At 50.8% G+C, this 14,338-nt stretch overlaps 5 protein-coding genes across 5 annotated transcripts; 2 read left to right on the top strand and 3 right to left on the bottom strand.

The window, feature by feature from the left end:
* Positions 1-14: 14 nt before the first annotated feature.
* Positions 15-406, bottom strand: An08g07880 (hypothetical protein; the record flags this gene model as incomplete). The annotated part of the gene is made up of 2 exons (XM_059749209.1): positions 15-141; positions 210-406. 2 exons carry the CDS (start codon positions 404-406, stop codon positions 15-17), a joined length of 324 nt encoding a protein of 107 aa, XP_059604141.1.
* Positions 407-630: 224 nt separating this feature from the next.
* Positions 631-8,881, bottom strand: An08g07870 (uncharacterized protein; the record flags this gene model as incomplete). The annotated part of the gene is made up of 8 exons (XM_059749208.1): positions 631-4,078; positions 4,150-5,144; positions 5,177-6,488; positions 6,535-6,772; positions 6,904-7,626; positions 7,695-8,501; positions 8,596-8,652; positions 8,725-8,881. 8 exons carry the CDS (start codon positions 8,879-8,881, stop codon positions 631-633), a joined length of 7,737 nt encoding a protein of 2,578 aa, XP_059604140.1.
* An 816-nt stretch (positions 8,882-9,697) lies between these two features.
* On the top strand, positions 9,698-10,670 carry An08g07860 (uncharacterized protein; the record flags this gene model as incomplete). Its single annotated transcript, XM_059749207.1, has 4 exons — positions 9,698-9,748; positions 9,880-10,010; positions 10,095-10,146; positions 10,311-10,670. 4 exons carry the CDS (start codon positions 9,698-9,700, stop codon positions 10,668-10,670), a joined length of 594 nt encoding a protein of 197 aa, XP_059604139.1.
* Positions 10,671-10,743: 73 nt separating this feature from the next.
* On the bottom strand, positions 10,744-11,532 carry An08g07850 (uncharacterized protein; the record flags this gene model as incomplete). Its single annotated transcript, XM_059749206.1, has 4 exons — positions 10,744-10,845; positions 10,966-11,111; positions 11,333-11,424; positions 11,468-11,532. 4 exons carry the CDS (start codon positions 11,530-11,532, stop codon positions 10,744-10,746), a joined length of 405 nt encoding a protein of 134 aa, XP_059604138.1.
* A 47-nt stretch (positions 11,533-11,579) lies between these two features.
* Positions 11,580-13,738, top strand: cprA (NADPH cytochrome P450 oxidoreductase cprA-Aspergillus niger [possible sequencing error]; the record flags this gene model as incomplete). Its single annotated transcript, XM_001392864.3, has 2 exons — positions 11,580-13,370; positions 13,442-13,738. 2 exons carry the CDS (start codon positions 11,580-11,582, stop codon positions 13,736-13,738), a joined length of 2,088 nt encoding a protein of 695 aa, XP_001392901.1.
* Positions 13,739-14,338: the final 600 nt, after the last annotated feature.

Below are 14,338 nucleotides of genomic sequence, written 5' to 3'. Positions count from 1 at the left end.
ATAAATTTAAGAGGTCACTCGAATTCTAACACAGAGAGTAGCGTTAGGAAGGGATGGTATTTGTAGGAGAAAGAAGCGTAGTGATCCGAGGGAGCAGCTGTAAGTTCAAGAATAGCACCCAATGGGCCTGACTGAGCACCCCTCAGCCAAGTGGAGTCCTGTAAAGGTGGAACTCCGCTGCTTTCCGAGGCTTTCCATCCTTCAAGTACCTCAAGCCAGGGGCATCAATGGGGATGACGAATAGAGTTGAGACTCGACGATCTTCTCTTCCTGCCTCCAATGCGGGGAAGCCCCAATGCGGTATGGCGCCGGAGGGCGTCACGGGGATGGGCCCGCCGCCTGGACCGTGAGGCATCCACTCTCCCCACTGAGGATTGGCCCGAATGCTACTACTAATCGTCACCATCTTCTAGTCTATATATCTTCTGATTCAATTAATTAATCTATAGATGTCTGTGCTACATACGGCCAAGGAAATGATGAAACGAGGGCAGGCGAACGACGTCAAGGAAGAGTAAAGGAAGGAAACCGACGAATGGGTATGTTGAACGCCAGATCACACCAAGCACCAGCTTACAATAAGAAAGCAAAAGAAGGTTGCACGAGAAAACAGGCTGATTGGACAATCCGTTACTGTTGTGCTGGGGAAGATGGGTTGCTCGTTGGACCCGTCAGATACTCGGCAGGAACCTTGGGCACTCGCGGGGAGCTGGCCGTCTGAGCCATTGCTCGCTGTTGAGCTCGAACCAGATCACGCTGTCTCTCTTTTTCCCGATTGGTGGCTGCTCCACCGGTGAGCCGTCGCATACCGCTGCGAATCATGGATTCAAGCGACGAGGACCCGTCCGTGGCACTGCGCGTTTGACTGATAGGATGTGGCATGGCTTGTTTGTGATCAGCCAAGCCATCCTCTATCTCGTCATCGGATAGGAATGCCGACTCGAAACCGATTAAAGGCGTATTGTGATGTACGCTAGAATTCGGAGGCGTGAACAGATGATTGACTGGAGACGTAACGGAGCGCGTGTGGGAAACGGGCCGTGCATTCTGGCTCGGAGCTTGAGGCGTAAATGTCCCGGGAGATTGCGTTCCCATGCTGTCGAAGCGCATATTGGACGGACGGGACTCAGCAAGTCCATTATGAAAAGAGGACGTTGAGGCGGTTCTGGCCAGGGACTTGCGGAGAATAGGCGCAGTTTGCTGATCATACAGATTGGCGTTGGTATCGGCAAATGTACCAGTGAAGCCCCGTAGCGTGGAATCGGAAATGGGGTCCAGCGTTGCGTGCACCGGGTCGGTCTCCTCGAAGAAATCATCCAGACTGTCTAGCTTCTGGACAATGTCTCCCATGTTGCCGTCCGTTTGCGTATCGATGGATTTCATCGTGTCCGCCCGCATTGGGAAAAAAGTATCATTGTACTCATCGGCGTGGAATTCCACCTCAGAGGGTGCTGTCTCCTGCGCTTCCATACGATCAACTTCCGCACAAGTGTAGAACACTGCATGGACATTATGTCGTGTGATGCTTGATTGTGTCGCAGGCATTGGTATCGACCATCCGGTTGGTTCGGGTATACCATACAAGCTTTGCACACGCTCGTACTCCTTCCGGATAGCTCGAGAAGATGACGACGAAGCCATGCTCATCCGGATGTGATGCTTTTCCATTGGATTGGCCGAGACGGTCATAATGTAATCCATGACCTGCAAAGCTTGGGGACAGAGGTCCGTCTGTAGCAGTCGCAAGAGAGGAGAGATCAGATCAGGCCCATGACACGTCACTTCTCCCCGACGCATGTCCATATCGGGTAACAACACGCATAGTATTTTCATGACCTTGACGCGAAACCAGTTTGTCGTATTGGTCAGCAACCCCATAAGGAAAATGAGACTTTGGACATCCTGGCGAGGGAAGTAATATGACCGAATCTCTGTAATGATATGGTTCAGGAAATCGTTCTCCGCCTTGTATTGGCCATTCGCAAATCCGAGCAAGGAGGCTGCTAGTCGGGGGCATCGTTCACTTTCAGCGACCCTTGCCAGAAGTGTCGCGCGCGCCAATGTCTTGGGATCATCAACATCGGAGTCAAATTGACGCAAGAAGTGAGACAGGTTGGCTAATATGGCAAATAGCAACCTGTTACCATCCCCAATAAGCTCGTTGTTTGGAAGGCCACTTAGTCGGTGAAGGATATCCAGTGTTCGATTCAACGATTCAGACGACTTCAGGCCCTTGTAGATCAAGTCTTGGAGACCATCAAAGCCGCCTTCCCACTTTGGCGGTTGACCTTTGATGAGCTCTGAAACTACCATGGGGTCACTCATGTCGACACGATCCAGGAATTTCTCAAGCATGCCAACGCTCTCAATAAATTCCGTTTCGTGGATGGTATTCAAGCACGCACATGTAGTCCAGAACAGTTGAGGATACCGCAGCAGGTCAGTAGGCGCCAAGGAGCTGATAATGATCTTAAGAGTCGTAAGGATTTCCATGGAGAAAGTTCGATAGTCCGACTCTTCGTCTGCAATAGTGTTCGATAGACGAGCCAACATATCAGCCAGCATTCGGGAGTCTAGAGACATGGATATGCAACGGAACACTTGGAACGATCGACAGGCAAGATGTCGCACGGGGCATGACGTCGCCCAGTTCAACGCCTCTTTCGCCCATAGGTCGTTCAGCCCTTCATATCCAAGGCTGAAGAAATCGACTACTTGGCGAGTGACAGAGGCCATTGACGGTGGAACACGGCTGCCATCCTCTTCATCTTCTTTGTCACTGACGTCTTCGTATTCCCACACAACCTTAGGGTCGCTCTTACGAATTGATTCCACAAAGTCTTCAATGGATTGCCGTGTTTCGATGGGCGCATCATCTTCCACCTTTGCAGCGATCAACTCGTGTATCAGATGAACCAGCATTTCCCTGGCCTGTTCTTGTACAGTGAGCGTATAATGGTCCCAGAGTATAAGGACAACATGAAGTAATTTGACCAGATCATCCATAGTCAGCGTGACCGGCGCAACCATCAAGTCAACGAGGAAAATCAGCGCGACTTGGCCCAGGGAAAGGCCAGCTTGCTTGTTGCCAACAGGGAGTACTGTTCCGAGATCTGTGACATAGGGTAGACTTCTGATATCAGGTGGCGCTGGCGTGATATCTTTCCTTTCTTGTACCATGTGCTTAGGCACGACTTGCAACAAGAAGAATTCAATCACCTTGGAGCCAGCTGGCGTGCCTGCCAAGAACACAACAACCTGTTTGGCATAATCCACGAAATTCTGCTCTTTGCGTTCCAAACAGAGGCTGATGATGAAGTCAAGCACTAACTGTACGTTGCCACCGTGCGGGCCTGTGGCTAGAGCTTGCCAAAGGGCTTGGACCTCGTTTGGAAGAATAGTACTGCAACGGATCGTGATTTCAAACAAATTAGCCAGAAGCATATACGACTTTGCTGTTGGGCCGCCATTTGGATCGACTTGAAGCTCCATTGTCTGGACCCACGGAAGAATGGCAGCCACCATGTTCCGCTGGCTGTCCGGCCGCAGGTTACGAAAGTGCAATGAAAACTCGGAGAAAAGAGTGAAGGCCAGGTCAGAGTGTTGCTTCGCCAGACGTTTCGAGGTCTCGAATTGCGCAAGCTTGTAGACGGCGGTCGTCTTGTCGGAAATGCTGATGTCGAAGTCTTGTAATCTTGAACTCTTCTGTTGTCGCTCTTCCAAAATTCGGAGCAGCTTAGCAGACTTCATCCTGATCTCCCGTTTCGGGCTACCAAGTGTAACAAGTACGGCACCCAAGATTCTCCAAAACCCAAGCGGGTAATCCGTATGCTCGATCAGAACTTCGGTGACGACTTCAAAGTAGCTCTCCAATGCCTTTGGTCGCTCTGTGACATAGCACATCTCGATGGACCGTTCCAACAAGTATGAGTGCTCCTTATTGTGGATAATTAGATTCTTGAGGGCCCGTCTACCAATGGCGTGCCACTTGTCACTGATTGTGTTGAAGATGATATCAACCCAAGAAAGCATTCGGCCCACATCGAATTGGAGTACCGACCCGCTCTCTGTTGTGATACTGATCGGCCCAGCCTACACAAGTCAGTTGGTAGCCCTAATAGGTTGAGAAAGTCAGAACAACTTACACACAGGGATGCCATTGCACTGAGGGCTGCTGCGCGCAGGTTCTTCTTCTCTATTTCCATGGCTGCGGCAGTATTACGCAATTCGCCAGCCTCATGATTTTGTGAGATGGCATTCCTCCGCATCGTCTCCTCACGTTGCGAGATCTGGGACTGATTAGGCGAATATCCGCACCAGTCCTCCATAAGAGAGAAGGAAGATTTTCTTGATTCGAAAGGTATCCAGCGAGAGGGGTCTTTGGTACGATTGATGCCCTCGAAGAGCTCCTCCATAAGCCCGCAGTAGTGGAAGCGAAGCCGCTGAAATTCCCAATCGTTCTGCACCTCGGCATCACTCAAGAATATCCGCAAGTCCTTTGCATAGGTAACAAGGTTGTTGACGATCCAGTCATCATTGTATACTTCGGGTTCCTTGAGAAAGTGTGACGTTAGTTTATACACATGGGTGACTTCGGTCCGCAATCGGTCTGTCTTGCGATTGCGCTTTGGGCTGCTCGGAGAACGATAATGTGTACCAATCCGAACTTTAGCTTCTTCGTTGCAAGTCGTAACGGCGTACTGTAGAGACTCAAGCAGGGTGCGGTATAGGTTCTTGTTGATCGATCCTAAGGCAATCACTATAGCGTTCCGAATTGAAGCACGCTCGGCTGATAGCAACGGGATCACAAAAGCAAAGAGGCTTCGGGCGGAGCTTATTTTATCCTGCGATTGTTGTGACCCTTTTGATCCCTTCCGTGCATGCTGAGCGTTTGCCAGCTGACTCTGGGACTGTGCGCCTACGCTGTTGAGGGTGGTACAGGCCATGACCAAGTACAGTTTCCATTGCTCAATCAAGATCTCGGCGGTCGTATTACTCCTGCCGAATGATCGAGCCTGAATGGCATCGATTGGACCGTATTGAGGATACTGAGGACTCTCCGCAAGCGAAGTAATGGTCTTGTGCATGAGGACAAGTCGTGCACACACGATCTCACGGCCCAGCGTCACAGCAAAAGGACAGGTCTCGAAGCTAATCCGATAATGTTGGGAAATACCTTCGACCATAGTGTAGAGTCATAGGAGACTTCACTGCTGCACAGCTCAATCAGCGTATTTTGAGTGGCGCTTCTTCGCTTGCCTTTCTGGATGCGACTCCTTTCAGCCACAGTAAGCTGTTCGTCATTGACATCCAATATCTGTTGCGAGTCGGCCTCCAAGATCCGGATGATCCGCGTATTCTCCTTTCCAAGAGCGCTGTCAAATTCCGTAATAAGGCGGAGCACGGTGATCGCAAAAGCGCGAACCCTCCTCGATTGCGAGCAAAGGAAGAATAAGCCATGGGACTCCACTTCCTCGACCTGGGCGAGAACGCTGGAGAGGTCTAGTTGCAGAGCCCTGCTCCCAGTACCAGATTTATCGCCAGAGTCCGCCGCTGCATCTTTAGTCTTCTGCTTGATTTCCTCGATCCAGATCCTCAGCAACTCGACATACAATCTCAATGTAGACTCAATGTGGCCTGGCCCAAGCATGCCTTCGTCTGACATGGTGGAATATCTCGCGTCGAAATTGAATATGAACCTTGCGAAACCGATCGTCACCTGCTGAGCATGAGATTGCCGCGCGATTGCTTTCAGAGACTCGGCAGATGAGGACGCTATGTTTGTCTGAACATGAGCAGTGCCAGTGCAAAGCAGATTGATAAGAGAATTAAATGGTATACGATCGGATAGACAGCGAGGCAGGGCTTGGACCGCGACGTGAAGAAGATCGTAGAAGCCCTGTCGCTGATCTAGGATGTTAGGATGATCATCCCGTCTTCCGAAACTAAAGGCCTCCGCAATCGGGGTCTTGGGAGTTGTTCCGCCAAATTTCTCATCTAGCGCTGCCTGTCCTCCGAAAGTGTTGTCGCATAAAAGTGTTATCTTGCCAAGGATGTCACAAAATCGGAAATAATACTCCTTGGCGTTGTCATTCAGTCTTGCTGTGTTCACCGGACGTGATACTGCATCCTCCCTATTCCCTCGGGTATTTGGCAGCCGGGGATCGGCCAGGAACTGAGGACGGTGTAGATAGGTTGGAGAGGACATATCGGTGAATGGGTTGGGGAGCGAACCAGTGGGAAAGGGCGGGCAAAGCTGATCACAATTCTCATTGTCTGTCATGATGGCGAGAAAGGACCTGATACCGATCACCATCTTTTCCGGCTCCATTTGTTCGATCTTTAGTTCTTTTCCAGAGAGGAAAAGATCTGAGCTGATCATCTGAAAGATGATGTTTCGGAAACAGACGTCGGGATGCTTAAAGCCAATCATCCGTATTAGTTGAATAAGAGGTTCTGCAACGGCCGATTCTGTGCTCAGATATGTCCTTTTGCCCGGCGGAAGCGCGATTTTCGACACTTCTTCGACTTTACGCAGGGTAGCTGTGGGCGATTCTGAATAGCGAAAGAAGTAGGTCCACAGCAAGCGACACATCGCCTGTAGGGCCGGCCCTCTCGTTGGCCGGTCTTTTAATCTCGGTGGGAGGGACTGGATCAGTGAAAGCCACTGTGAGGAGAAGTTCTCCTTCGTCGACACGCACAAGAGCAACACATGGAGAGGAAAAGCCACAGTCCAATGACGAGGCTTGGTTAGCATCTGTGACAGACGGGACTGGACCAGTTCTATGAAATCTTTCCACTTGGGCAACGTCAAGTCAGAATTGGGACTCGCAGCAACAGGTAGAAGTAACTTTTCAAAGATATAACAATATGCCTGTTTGACCCGTTGCCCATGAGAATTACCGAACAGTCGTGCTAGTGACCGCAGGAATTCGCAAGAGCGAGCCCATGCATCGGGTTGTGTCCTGATCCGGATATGCCTCATTCCTAGGATCAAAAGTTCGGCTTTGGCGTCACCATCCCTGGAAGGTCCACGAAGTGTTTCATCCTTCTGAATCTTTTCGAGCTCTGCCAGAAACCGACCTGTAACGCTGGTGAAGTTATTTTCGCTCATGATCCCTAGCACCTGGGAGTAGATCCTCCAGTTTGCCATGCGAAGGGGAGAAGCTGAGATCTGTTCGGGATCTACTGTTTTGAGTTGACCGAAGACTATATCCTCTAAGCGGTCCGCCATGTCCAATGTGATCGAAGCGAGACTGCTCTGATTGAATATCTCAATCAAAACCCTGCAAACCAGGTACACGGATACCGTTGCACGCCGCTCCGCCAAGATGACATCGTCGTGTCGGGAATAAAGTGTAGTCGCAGGAGACGCAGAGTCAGTCTGAGAAGCCGATTCTGCAATGATCTGGGGTGGCTCAGTGTTACGGCGTATCAGAGACCCATTCTCGGATGTAGTCTTCTGACCAGCTGCCTGTTTGGCCACAATAGCAGCATCACCTTTGGCCTTCCGCCAAAGCATTATCGTATCAATCAAAGGCTTGGGTTTCTCTCGCGCGATATGACCCAAAGCAGAGATCAATTGATCAAAATTCGAATCGACGCCCGGTCCGCATACTTCTTCAACTGGCGCGTCCGACTCACCCAGTTTCATTATAGCCTGGTTGATCTTGTTGTCCGCTTGACCTACAAACTAGGGCCACTGTCAGCAGCCGGGTCAAGCTCGGCGAATCGGGTATAGACACTTACGGAATTGAAGAGATGGTGCAAAGCGTATTCCCCAACCGTTTTCGACTCTGCTCCAAAGTGATGCCTCGAGTGGGAACGGCTATGGGACCGCTCCTGCCACGGCTTTCCGTTGGAGTTCATTCTCCTGTGAGCTGTACCCGCCAGGTTCCCATCAGCGACATCATCCGTGTCTCGATCCTCTATGGTGCTTAGTGTGCCCTGCAGGCTGTGAGCCGCTCCATTGGCCCCTTGGCCCTGGAAGCCCGAGTGTCCCTCGTGCTGCTCCATTCGTACAGCGCCTGTGCCTTCTGGGTCGGGAGCGCCACCACGGCCGAGCGAAGCGATCAATTCGGGGCTGAGAGGGCTTGTAGAGGTTGTAGAGGCAGCGAAACTGGGATTTCGGGAGTGTTGGATTCCATGGACAATCGAGGTATTTCGATGATGACCGTAAGAGTTGGATGGTCTCCTCTCCAAGCCGACATCGTACCCAAGACCAGACCTCCCAGCGCTTGGTTCGGGACTTTTGGAATGGGAGTTGCCGCGCCGAGAGTGTTGAGGTTGTGAGGATGAAGGGGCTAAAGCGGATAGGTCGGCACCTCCTCGAACAGTGGAAGTTTCCCGACTGTGCACGGTGGACGATGGCGTACTTCTCGTGACAAGGCGTTCTGGTGGAGTTGAAAAGCTATGGTGCGACACAGGGCTCGAATCGTCAGGGATGAGGGGCAATGGCGTTGGCTGGATGGGACCAGCCTTGATCGACGGATGTGAAGCCACTACCACGAACAACAAGTTAGACGCGCGATTTCCCAATCAATCAGGACCATTATAAGCGATAGATAGCAAGGTTAAAGTCATCAGGATGGGAACCCGTCAGGTCCGACCAAACGATAGAAGACAGGGTCACGTACTGCTGTTGTCCGACGTCTGTCCGGATTCAAACGCCACTCATTGCCTGCTAGTGCTCTCTTCAGTTGGAGCGAAAGAACCTGGCTGCACTTGCAAACAGTGCATGGTCATCTTTCGCACATAAATCGGAGGCGAAACCAATGGATAGGGTGGTTGTCTGAGATTGAGGTGCCGTCACTCGAGCTTTGTTGCTGGAGCAGCTCCAGCCTTTGCTCGCGACCGGAGAGGCTCTGAGCACGGGGACCATACCGGCCCCGAGAGATCAAATTCAGGAAAGAAAATCAGCACATCAGAATGATACTAGGAGCCATTCGGTCACTACACGATTTTCACACTTTTATTATGCATACTTAAGGGGTTTCTCGGAAACTCTTGACCTTGTTCCTTATGGGGAACTACCTATGTCTCAGTATCTAGTATACTAGTCGGCCACATTGACGATACTCGCCCACAGCCAATCTTATCTGTAGATAAGGAGCACCCCGAAACTTTGGTTCAGTCAGACTAGTAGTCAAGAGACACCACTGTTCGCATAGTCTTCACAACATGGCTGCTGATCTACATAGCGAGGCTGCATTTATATGCTGAAACACACTGCATTCTTTTATTTTCACATGATTGTTTTCACCAGATGCCTGAACAGTAACGGTAATCATAGCCGACAATGATGTGAGGAACAAGCAGAAGCCATAGGTTTCCTCGAACTCCGACCTCATGAGGTGACCACTATGGGGACAATATGAACATTGCCTACTAGAAGTGATTACTGCTTGTGATATCAGTTACTACCAACCATAATTCCGGTACAAAAAGGACGAGTTAAGTAACAGTGGAATAGAATGACTGGCGGGAGAGGGCCAAGAAGATGACCCGCAACATACTAATCAATATTGTGAAGAATGCAGATCGAACAAGGCAATGTATATATTAGTAGTACTAACGAAATATCCCTGGTAGTATCACATGTGATATACCACTTCCTTAGTTACATGGAACGATTGATGATGATCTTACGAGAGCTTACCAGTACGACCAGGACTGTTAATAGAGGATTCGTATAGATATGGGTCACATATACCGAGTAACAGGGACGGTGGCTATGAAACCCACAACAGTCTGACACCAGCATACTCCTTCTACTCCATAAATACGAAAAAAATAAGTTTGAGGTATACCAGCTGGATTCCATGACTGTAGCAACAAGTCCTACATAATAATATACTGATAACACCGGTATGAGTTCAGATTGTTCAAGATTGTGCGGAATTCGTCCGCGAGGAAGGTTGCCCGTGTATGCAGGACATTTGGTGCACTAACCTGTACACAAAGTGCGGAACGGGTGCAACTTCTCCAGGAGCGGAAAACAGGCAGAGGAGGTGCCGCAGTCACGAGCTGCATTATCCAAGGTCAGCCAGCCTGCCAGGCTACTGAGTCCATACGCACGGGGGCGGATTGAGCAGATCGGGTCTTTCAGGGAATCCTTGCAGACAGCTGACAGAATTGGCAGCCGGTGTACGTGATTAGAAGTCGGTATACGAAGCATAGTAAGGATCGGATATGCATGGACTACGAAGTACTACTAATAGGTAGCCATCTTTAAGTTCTTGTACCTGAAACCATTCTTCTTCCCTTAATGGCAATTGACATAGGAAGATGATTTGCAGTTCATCTAACAGGTACTCCAGATCTCCGGACGCTCCGGACTTGCCACCTCCACGGGGTCGCGGGAGACCGGCACAGAGAGGCCTTCATATGCCTATCTATCACAAGAATTACTGAAAGAGGCACAGGGTTCGAAAGGCGGAACTCGGTTAGCAAGAGGAACTCGGCAGCGGTTTACGGAAGATCCCCCAGATGAAACAGAGGAACAACTGGTCATTCCCGGCTGCGCCTTTCATGGCTCAAGGGCCTCCGCCGCCACTTGCCATCGTCTCCAAGCCAAGCCAGGGCCGAAGTTTCCTTCCGAACCAGACGCCATCTCGGTCAGTGGTCGGCCAATGGGGAATCCCCACCTCGAGGGAGGCAATGGTATCTAGATAGATAAAAGGAGAGAGAGGGTGACCATCATGATACTCTGGTTATTTCTTGACTTCAATTTTAAGAGTTGTACTACACATAATCATCCCTACGTTTTCTCGGAAGGTTTGAGTCACAAGATACGTTGTTGTTGTTGTTGTTGTTGTTGTTGGAAACCCTCCGGCAACCGCTCTTCTGCTAGTGAACCTCCCCATCAGTGGTAGTGTGTCTAATAGTAGTTCTACACTACTACTGCCAACAGACTCACAGGGACTATATCAGATAGTGCCCCAACACGCACAAGAGTGCCCTGACCTTGACACGAGAGATCTGATAACTCCTCAGCAAATCGGAGTAAACAGAAGGACAAGTCATTGGAGTACTAAGTAGCTCCGTGTCAGAGACCCGGACAGGATCAGCTTCTCCGAACCCGAGACTCCGGGCGAAAAGGCCACCATCGCCTCAGGCTACCACCTGTGTCTCGCTCTCTCTCCTCTCCGTCGATCGTCTCCCTCGTCTTTCCGGCTCACGGCCCCCCAAATTATGCGGTCTGCTTAGCAGTGGGTTCGGCCTCTCTGTTCTTCCTGGATCACACCACGGCTTACTTTCTTATCCTTTTCCTTTCCCTTTCTTCCTTTCTTCCTGTTCTCCTTTCTTCTTTCCACCCCTTCTTTCTTTTAACCCCATAGCGTCATTCTTTCTTCCGTTTTATCTTTTGGTTTTGGGGACGCCGCCACCTTATCTCGGTTCCTGCCTCGGCTCCGGTGATCGCACCTGGGACAGGCTAAGCGTAAGGAGGGTGACATTCTTCTTTCACCTCCTCTCCTTTTCCCGCCTCTCCACTCCGTTCAATCCCCCGCTCCACCCTTTCAGACTCGCCATCGTATCAAATCGGGGCCTTTCGCTTCGCGCCGCTGAACAGCCTCACCATGGCGCAACTCGACACCCTCGATCTGGTGGTCCTGGCGGTGCTTTTGGTGGGTAGCGTGGCCTACTTCACCAAGGGCACCTACTGGGCAGTTGCCAAAGACCCGTATGCCTCTACCGGCCCCGCGATGAACGGCGCCGCTAAGGCTGGCAAGACTCGGAACATCATTGAGAAAATGGAAGAAACGGGCAAGAATTGTGTTATTTTCTACGGATCGCAAACTGGAACCGCGGAGGACTACGCCTCCAGATTGGCCAAGGAAGGATCTCAGCGCTTCGGCCTCAAGACCATGGTGGCTGACCTCGAGGAATACGACTATGAGAACCTGGACCAATTCCCGGAGGACAAGGTTGCGTTTTTCGTGCTCGCCACCTACGGAGAGGGTGAGCCTACGGATAATGCTGTTGAGTTCTACCAGTTCTTCACCGGTGACGACGTTGCTTTTGAGAGCGGCGCTTCCGCGGACGAGAAGCCTCTGTCCAAGCTGAAGTATGTTGCTTTCGGTCTGGGTAACAACACTTATGAGCACTACAACGCCATGGTTCGTCAAGTCGATGCTGCTTTCCAGAAGCTCGGCGCGCAGCGTATTGGTTCTGCTGGCGAGGGTGATGACGGTGCCGGTACAATGGAAGAAGACTTCTTGGCCTGGAAGGAGCCCATGTGGGCAGCACTGTCGGAGTCGATGGATCTGCAAGAGCGTGAAGCGGTCTACGAACCTGTTTTCTGCGTCACCGAAAACGAGTCCCTGAGCCCTGAGGACGAGACGGTCTATCTTGGAGAGCCCACCCAGAGCCACCTTCAGGGTACTCCCAAAGGCCCGTACTCTGCGCACAACCCCTTTATCGCCCCTATTGCCGAATCTCGTGAGCTTTTCACCGTCAAGGATCGCAACTGTCTGCACATGGAAATTAGCATCGCTGGAAGTAACTTGTCCTACCAGACTGGTGACCACATCGCTGTTTGGCCCACAAACGCTGGTGCCGAAGTGGATCGGTTCCTTCAGGTCTTCGGTCTCGAGGGCAAGCGTGATTCGGTCATCAACATCAAGGGTATCGATGTTACGGCCAAGGTCCCAATCCCGACCCCGACCACGTACGATGCCGCTGTTCGGTACTATATGGAAGTCTGCGCCCCTGTGTCCCGTCAGTTTGTAGCCACTCTGGCCGCGTTCGCTCCGGATGAGGAAAGCAAGGCAGAGATTGTGCGTCTGGGTAGCGACAAGGACTATTTCCACGAGAAGGTCACCAACCAATGCTTCAACATCGCCCAGGCTCTTCAGAGCATCACGTCCAAGCCTTTCTCTGCTGTTCCGTTCTCTCTGCTTATTGAAGGCATTACGAAGCTGCAGCCTCGCTACTACTCGATCTCTTCGTCCTCCCTTGTCCAGAAGGACAAGATCAGCATCACGGCCGTTGTGGAATCTGTTCGTCTGCCCGGTGCCTCTCACATGGTGAAGGGTGTGACTACGAATTATCTCCTCGCGCTCAAGCAGAAGCAGAACGGCGATCCCTCTCCCGACCCTCACGGCTTGACTTACTCCATCACCGGTCCCCGGAACAAGTACGACGGTATCCACGTTCCCGTGCATGTTCGCCACTCGAACTTCAAGCTGCCCTCTGATCCCTCTCGGCCCATTATCATGGTTGGTCCTGGTACTGGTGTTGCTCCTTTCCGTGGTTTCATTCAGGAACGTGCTGCTTTGGCGGCCAAGGGCGAGAAGGTTGGACCCACTGTTCTCTTCTTCGGTTGCCGCAAGAGTGACGAGGATTTCTTGTACAAGGATGAATGGAAGGTAAGATATCTTTTTTTCTTTTCCGCAGCTACTTCATACATCTCGGATGCTAACATATCGCGCATTCGCAGACCTATCAGGACCAGCTTGGAGACAACTTGAAGATCATCACTGCGTTCTCGCGTGAGGGTCCTCAGAAGGTCTACGTTCAGCACAGACTCCGCGAGCACTCCGAACTTGTCAGCGACCTTCTGAAGCAGAAAGCTACCTTCTACGTCTGTGGTGACGCTGCAAACATGGCTCGCGAGGTTAACCTTGTGCTTGGCCAGATCATTGCTGCGCAGCGTGGTCTGCCCGCCGAGAAGGGCGAAGAAATGGTCAAGCACATGCGTAGCAGTGGCAGCTACCAGGAAGATGTGTGGTCATAATCTTTCAATGCATCGACTTTTCTTTCTTGTTTATCACGACGGCCTTCTCGATCCATTATTTTATTTCACGCCTAGATGATCTTTGCATATATACTCCGCTGATTTTGCCTATTCATCTGTTTTGCTTGGCGTGGTTTATGTATGCCTAGTTTATTTGTTTTGTGCACCGACCGGCCAGCCACACATTGAAGTGGCTTGAGCATGAGTGCGGTAGCCAGTGTCGAAAGAACAGGATAGACGATCATGATTATTGCGGGAACATGTTATGCCATTCTGGGCATATTGATATCTGGTTGCATGAGCCCAGAGGATACGAAAAGATGAATCCATATTAATTTGCACAATACTTTTCGCCTTCTTCATCTAGTAATTAAATTAATTGAGCACTGACCGAACGAGCTGACACCTGCTGCTCGGAATAGCCGACAACGCATTGACGTGCAAGAGATGCATATCATTACAATCAACAAGTAGACTGGTAACTAAATCACTGAAAATACTACAGTTACTGCCTACTTTCAGCCAAAAAGTAATACTGAAGTATTCGGGGAATCAAATAGAAGAAACATGCATAAGCCCAACCTCGGCAATACCGGAGTT

The sequence above is a fragment of the Aspergillus niger genome (genome assembly GCF_000002855.4).
Source record: "Aspergillus niger supercontig An08".
Lineage (NCBI taxonomy): Eukaryota > Fungi > Ascomycota > Eurotiomycetes > Eurotiales > Aspergillaceae > Aspergillus > Aspergillus niger.
This window is presented reverse-complemented; position numbering and strand designations above follow the sequence as displayed.